Raw genomic sequence first — 7654 nt, 5'->3', positions numbered from 1 at the left:
TAATATTTCAAACAGGCTGAGGCAATGTGTGTGAGGCAGAAATTCAGACTTGTGATTTGAAACAAATGAAGTAATATCTCTTCCAAGGCTTGCCAGTTCATGGGGTGGGAGGTACCACCCTGGGCACCATTTTGCTCCAGAAGGACAACGAGTGTTTCCCACAGGAGCACGCCCTCCGCACCAAGTCCTGGCTCAGCCTGCTGTTCTGAGGCTTCCTCTGTTGGAGCCAATCTCTGGGGCTTCTTCTGATGCACCTGCCTCAGTGTGTGACTGGCTCCTCCCCTCACTGGAGCAGAGAGCCTCTTCAAGCAAGTTGGAAGGCTAAATCTAAAGGAAAGAATACAGAAGATTTGAAAATAAAGGAATGAAAAAGTGACACTAATTTAGCACCAAAGTAAACAAAATTGGTATAGCGACATGAACTTCCAATTGGAATTTCAGTGCAAAAACTGCACTGTTGGTAGGAATGCAAATTGATGTAGGCGCTATGGAAAATACTGTGGAGGATCTGCAAACAATTGAATGAGCTACTATGTGATCTAGCAAGCCCACTTCCCAGTGTATGCTTGAAGGAAAGTGAAAACAGAGTATGGAAGGGTTGTCTGGGCCCCATGCTAGTTGGGGTTATTCACAATAACAAGATATGGATGCACCCCCATGCATATCCATTCATGAATGGATAAAAAGTGGTATATACAATGGACTATTACTCATCCACAGGAAAGAATGAGAAATTTCCATTTGCAACAATGTGTATGGACCTTGTAAATAAATTGTGGTAAAATGAAATAAGTCAAAGAGGAATATAATATGTTATTCACATTTAAGTAATAAAAAGAACAAAGGATAAAGAGATAAACAAAAACAAAGACTCCTAAATATGGAGAAGAAACTGGCAACTGCTGGTCACTATACGGAACGTGGCCAGGGAGGTGGATGAAATAAATGTATACAAAGATTCATATACTCACACAGAACGGATTATCATTCATGAAAAACTGAAATCTGGCCTTTGGGACAACATAGACCTCTAGGGCATTATGCTATGTGAGATAAGTCAGGGAGACAAAGCCAAATACTGCATGGAATCACTTATGTGTGGAATCTTTTAAAGAGGAAGAAGAAGAAGAAGAAGAAGAAGAAGAAGAAGAAGAAGAAGAAGAAGAAGAAGAAGAGGAGGAGGAGGAGGAGGAGGAGGAGGAGGAGGAGGAGGAGGAGGAGGAGGAGGAGGAGGAGGAGGAGGAGGAGGAGGAGGAGGAGGAGGAGAAGGAGGAGGAAGAAATGTGCTGGTTGGGTGGCTTAGTCGGTTAAGTGTCCCACTTTGGCTCAGGTCATGATCTTGTGGATTCTAGGTTCAAGCCCTGCATTGAGCTCTGTACTGACAGCTCAGAACCTGAAGCCTGTTCGGATTCTGTCTCCCCTCTCCCTGCCCCTCACTTGCTCATTTTGTCTCTCTCTCTATCAAAAATAAATAAAAATATTTAAAAAAATTTTTTAATGTTTTATTTATTATTGAGACAGAGAGAAACATAGCATGAGCAGCAGAGGGTCAGAGCAAGAGGAAGACACAGAATCCATACCAGGCTCCAGGCTCTGAGCTGTCAAGACAGAGCCCAATGTGGGGCTCAAACTCATGAACCATAAGACTGTGACCTGAGCCGAAGCAGGCCACTTAACTGACTGAGCCACCCAGGTGCCCCTAAACAATGTTTTTTAAAATGTGAAACTTACAGGAGCAAAATGTAATAATGGTGCTCAAGGTCTGGGTGGTGAGAAAAATAGCGGGAGGTGGGTAAAAACAGGCAAAATTTCAGCTACATGATGAATAAGTTCTGAGGATCTATTGTAAACCACAGTGACTACAGTTCATAAAACTATGCTGTAGAAATGAAATTTTATGAGATTAGACTGTAACTGTTCTCACCAAAAAATACAAAAATAAAAAATAACTGTGAAGTGATTGTTGCATTAATTATCTTGATGGAAAATCCATTTACAATGTGCACATACATCAAATCACTGTGATATCCACTTTCAGTCTTTCACAACTTTGAATGTCAGTTACACCTCAGTAAAGTTAAAATGAAAAAAAAAAAAGGAATTGAGGGCAAAGCATGAGACAGAAAGAGAAATATCTAACTGAACCAAGAATAATCAAGCAAGTTTGTAAATAAATAAGTGAAGCACTGGATGAATTAAGCTCAAAGGTAAATTAAAGAAAGGAAAACAAAGATATGAGCTCAAACAATTTCAAAGAAAACGTTATACCCAATAGAAATGATCACCACGGGGCACCTGGGTGGCTCAGTGGGTTAGGCGTCCTATGCTGTTTCTGCCCAGGTCACGATCTGGTAGTTCATGAGACTGAGTCCTGCATCGGGCTCCACGATGCCAGCATGGAGCCTGCTTGGGATTCTCTCTCTGTCTCAAAATAAATAAGTAAACTTAAATATAAATGATCACCAAAATCAAAACCAATTCTAATAAAGACCATTAGAAGTGAAAAGACATAAGCATGAAAAGTACAGATAGACCACAGATGACAAAAGGAGAAATACAGCGGAATATCTAGCAGAGGATTTTTAAACTTCTAATTGAATTTTATACATAATTTGGTGTACTAATTTTGGAAACTAAAAAGAGACAATTTTCTCAAAAGTGCAAATATCCTAAATAGGTCCAAAAAAAGAGCAGCATACTTACATTTACTAATAAACCTAATAAAAATAAAACAAATTGTTTAAGCATGACCCACAAAAATCTAAAACGCCATTTTGTAAGTGGATTCTAACTCTTGCCTCATACAAGCTTTTCTAGACTGTGATATTGAGTGTGTTTGGTGAGTCTACCCACATAACCTGGACGCTGAACCCAGAGGGGCCGGCACTGGATAAGCGCTCGATAGACCCAACATCATGGTGGGTAAAAGTTGCAAACCTCTTCAATAAAATTTTATCCCATTTACTAGAAATGGCATTAAAAACAAAGTCAGGATAAAATTATTGCAAGAATGGTTTAAAAACTCTACCAGTATTCTTTGAATACTGTCACAAATGAAATAAAAAAATCACCATCTTATGGCTCGCAGGAAAATATTTGAAATAACTCAATGTCTATTCCATTATTTTAATACATGTTTTTTTAAAAAGGGAATGAAGAGGGGCGCCTGGGTGGCTCAGTCAGTTAAGCATCAGACTTTGGCTCAGGCCATGATCTCACAGTTTGTAGATTCGAGCCCCATGTTGGGCTCTGTCTGTTGCTGACAACTCAGAGCCTGGAGCCTGCTTAGGATTCTGTGTCTCCCTCTCTCTCTGCCCCTCCCCTACTCATGCTCTGTCTCTGTCTCAAAAGTAAATAAACATTTAAAAATTTTTAAGAAATAATAAAATAAAATATAGTAAAATGGGAAAGAAGTGCCATGATAAAAAAAAAGATTTGTATATAAAACAAAACAGGACACAAATGTTCACGTTAATTGTACACTGAATGTTCTCATCCTTAATGGATAAACACTTGAAGCAATCTAATTAAAACCTAATCATGTTGCATTAAAAGACATACTATTAGAAATAATAGGTTTCAACAATGTTCTGGGCCCCTGGGTGGCTCAGTCGGTTAAGCATCAGGCTTGGGCTCAGGTCATGATCTCAAGGTTTGAAGGTCCGAGCCCCGCATCGGGCTCTGTGCTTACAGCTAGCTCAGAGCATGGAGTCTGCTTCTGATCTGTTATCTCCCTCTCTCTCTGACCCTCCCCTGCTCACGTTGTCTCTCTCTGTTTCTCAAAAAAAAAAAAAAAATTAAAAAAACTTTTTTAAGTTTCTAGGTCAACATAGAGAAGTCTATAGCTTTCTGCACACCAGTTAATAAATTGGACAGTAGTTACCGTTATTCTCCGGAATACATTCCAAGATGTCCAGAGATGCCTGAAACCAAGGACAGGATAGTAACACATCCTGTATTCTAGATCTTTCCTATACATATATATTTATGTTAAAATTTAGTCTACAAATCAGGCATAGTAAGAGATTAACAGCAACAATCATAAAACAGAAGTATTATAACAATATACCGAAATAAACGTTACATGAATGGTCTTTTTGTTTCTCCCAAAAGACCTTACTGTTTGTACTCATCTTTCTTACATTGTAACATGATATGAGATGTGAGGTGATCAATGCCTCCGTGATGAGTGAGGGGAGGTGAGTGACAGGCATTGGGATGTAGCATTAGGCTCCTATGGACTTGGACCAGATGTCAGAAGGAGGACCATCTGCTTCCGGATTTTGGTTGACCACAAGGGATGGAAGCCCAGCTGATCAGGAGGCTACTAGAAAGTTGGGGGAGCAAAAAGTCGTCTGTCCCTTTAGCAACAGAAACACAAGGTCCCAATGAAATCTAAAAATGGTATGTACAGAAATATTTGTATTTTGAATGCAGAAATGAATTTTACCAGGAAAGAGTTTCTTCTGAGATAAAATGTCATTGTTTCATCTAGTTTATGTTTTAAAAGAAAATACAAAAGCAAAACAAAACAAACCAAAACTACTTGCTCTTCCCTAGTTTAAAATCTGGATTCCAAATGATCATCCCCTAGGACCTAGAAGATGGTTCCCTTTAAGGACTCAGCCTCCCAAAGAATCCTGCTTTGCTCAAGCACAAGCTAGGTAGGCCCCACCCCAATCCTAATTCTCTCAGCAGCAGCCCAGGCATCCACCCCTGTATCCAATCAACATCTCTAATTTAGTCCCACATAGTTTCCAATTCCCTTGCAACTAATTCACTCCTTGTCAGTTCTTGAAACCCTCTAAATTCTGTTGAATACCAGCCTGCTAAATGCAATGCTTTTACCCGAAAATCCATGATTTTTACCAAGAAGATATTAAGAAAAATAATAATTCCACAAGTCTGAAAACAGTTTAAAAGCAAAGCTGTTTTGGTTTTTTTAAAAAATATTTGTTTAGTTTTGAGAGACAGAGAGAGAGAGAGAGAGAGAGAGAGAGAGAGAGACATAGCTCAGGTAGGAAAGGGGCAGAGGGTGAGGGAGACACAGAATCTGAAGCAGGCTCCAGGCTCTGAGCTGTCAGCTCAGAGCCCTATGCAGGGTTCAAACCCACAAACTGAGAGATCATGACCTGAGTCTAAGTCTTATGCTCAACTGACTGAGCCACCCAGGCTCCAAAACTGTTTGTTTGTTTGTTTGTTTGTTTGTTTGTTTTGAGAGTAAGAAAGTGTGAAAATCCCAAGCCGTATGTCAGTATGGAGTCTGATGTAGGGCTGAATCTCAGGAACCTTCAGATTATGACCTGAACTTAAATCAAGAGTCAGACACTCAGCCAACTAACCACACTGGTGCCCCTAAAAATAAAACTGTTTTAACTGCCCTGTTTTAACTCAAGGAAATGATGTCCCAATGTGTGTTTCTCAAAAGTAAATATATAAAAAACTACAGTCAGCGACTTAAACTTGTAACAGAAAAATACCTCTTTTGCTCACAAGTGAGAATAGCACAAATTAAGTGACCTACCTTCTGCCAACAAAATCCCGATTCCAGTTGAAGGTACTCCAGGGCCCCAAGAGACAGTGTTCTCTTAGGAGGTCACCTCCAAATGCAGCCTCAAGTCCTGGTGGCGCTGGCTTTATACCCAGCCAGTAGCTGATTTTAATTGTATCAGAGCCAAGCTAATGGAATCATGGGACTGGGGACTTAAGTAGTTATTACTTTGTCTAATCTCTTTGGTTTTTTTAAACCAATCTTTAAACAAAGCAAACTAAGAGGCCAAAAATAAAGGAGTGGCAAAGTCAAACTATGCAAATTTTGAACAAAAGGTATCTGGTCTGGCAGGAGTTAACATCAAATGTATTAATAGAATAAAAGACTTTTTAGGGTTATTTAAAAAAAAAAACACCTCACTAGGAAAAGGTAACAGTGATGCCTTTATGTGCCTAACCACACAGCACTGAGACAGAGAACACACAAAGAATAACAATGGAAAATGCTTTTGAATACATATAAAATACTGATAAAAATTTACTGATATTAAGGGTGCCTGGGTGGCTCAGTCTATTAAGCATCCGACTCTTGATTTTGGCTCAGGTCTTGATCTCATAGCTTGTGAATGCGAGCCCACTAGTGGGCTCTGCAATGACAGTGAGGAGCATGCTTGCAATTCTCTTTCCCTTCTCTCTCTCTCTCTCTCTCTCTCTCTCTCTCTCTCTCTGCCTCCATCTCTCTCTCTTTCTCTCAAAAATAAAAAAATAAGCTTAAAAATACTGATATAAGACCACAAAATAAACAGCAATAAAATTTCCTTAGAACCTTAGAACACAATGAGCACAATCTTGACCACAAGAAGTAAAATTGAGAGTCAACAATAAAAAAAGTGAATGCAACTATATTTAGTTGAAAATTAATATCCACATAATATCTACAATAATACTCATATAAAACACTATTGAGTTTTATGTTCAAATCAATAAGTAAAAAACAAAACAGTATAATGCAAACAAAGGAAAAGGAAAATAATGACAGCAAATTAAATAAACAGAAGGGGAAAATGAACATCTACAACATAGATGTGATTAATAAAAAAACTGATATTTAAACAAAATTTTTTTTGAGAGAGAGAAAGAACACTAGTAGGAGAAGGGCAGACGGAGAGGGAGACAAAGAATCAGGCTCTGAGCTGTCAGTATAGAGCCCAACGCAAAGCTCCAACCCAGAGTCCAACGCTGAACTGTGAGATCATGACGTGAGCCAAATTTGGACATTTAACCTACTGAGCCACCCAGGTGCCCCAAGGAAGGATACTTTTAAAGAAAATTGTTAAAAAGAACTGGCAAAGCTGATGAAGGAAAAGAAGTTTCTAGGACTGGGGCAGGAAACGGAAGACATGAACCTGGGGTCTCTTCAAATCTTAAAATTAAGGATGCACTAAAACAACAAAGACACTGAAAGAGACCACCGGAAAGGGGCCCAGGAACCAGAGGGAAGAGCTCCTAATGTCCAGAACGTCCAACAGTCTGGCCAACAAAATCATGAAACTGCCATTGAATGACAACCCAAATTATAAGAGGAGTATCTATGAGTCCACACTGGTATAAATGGTTGAGTAACAAATGGAGAAGGACCAATAAATCAGTCCTGCAGAAGGTTCCAGATACATTGCATATGTTCCACCCTAAAGGAGACGAGCAGTACACCTTGCTCCTGAGTGTGGGCTGTGAATACTGACTGCTTTCAGGAGTACAGAGTGGCAAGTGGGGGTGGGGGCAGTCATTTTACAATGGAGATTCATGACAAATACGATTTCAGCCAAGTCAACATCAAGAGTCATAAGTTATGTGATCGTATATGCCCGTGATAAGATGTGATAGAAATGACACTGTACCTCTGTCATCCTCCTCCAAAAACTCATAATCCAAGGGTAATCATGAGTAAAACAAACTCTGACAGAAGGGCAATCTACAATATAGCTGACCACTAGTCCTGAAAATTGTCAAGTTTCTAAATAAACATTTTTGTGGAAAACAAGGAAAGTCTGAGTATCTGTTACAGCCATGAGAAAGCGAAGGAGACATTAAAATGAAATGTAATGTGGTTTGGAAGGGATATAGGCACAGAAGAAGAGCACTGGGTGAAACCTGAGGAAATCTG

At 39.4% G+C, this 7654-nt stretch overlaps 1 protein-coding gene across 1 annotated transcript in view; it reads right to left on the bottom strand.

Annotated features, from left to right (window-relative positions):
* LOC115272629 (lysine-specific demethylase 4D-like) overlaps window positions 1-101 on the bottom strand; it is a 1607-nt gene extending 1506 nt beyond the window's left edge. The window contains exon 1 of the mRNA XM_029915645.1: window positions 94-101. Within this exon, the coding sequence (XP_029771505.1) occupies window positions 94-101 (8 nt within the window). The remainder of the gene's footprint in view (window positions 1-93) is intronic.
* Between the last annotated feature and the right edge of the window lie 7553 nt (window positions 102-7654).

Source organism: Suricata suricatta, chromosome 11, assembly GCF_006229205.1.
Source record: "Suricata suricatta isolate VVHF042 chromosome 11, meerkat_22Aug2017_6uvM2_HiC, whole genome shotgun sequence".
NCBI classification, from domain to species: Eukaryota; Metazoa; Chordata; class Mammalia; order Carnivora; family Herpestidae; genus Suricata; species Suricata suricatta.
This window is presented reverse-complemented; position numbering and strand designations above follow the sequence as displayed.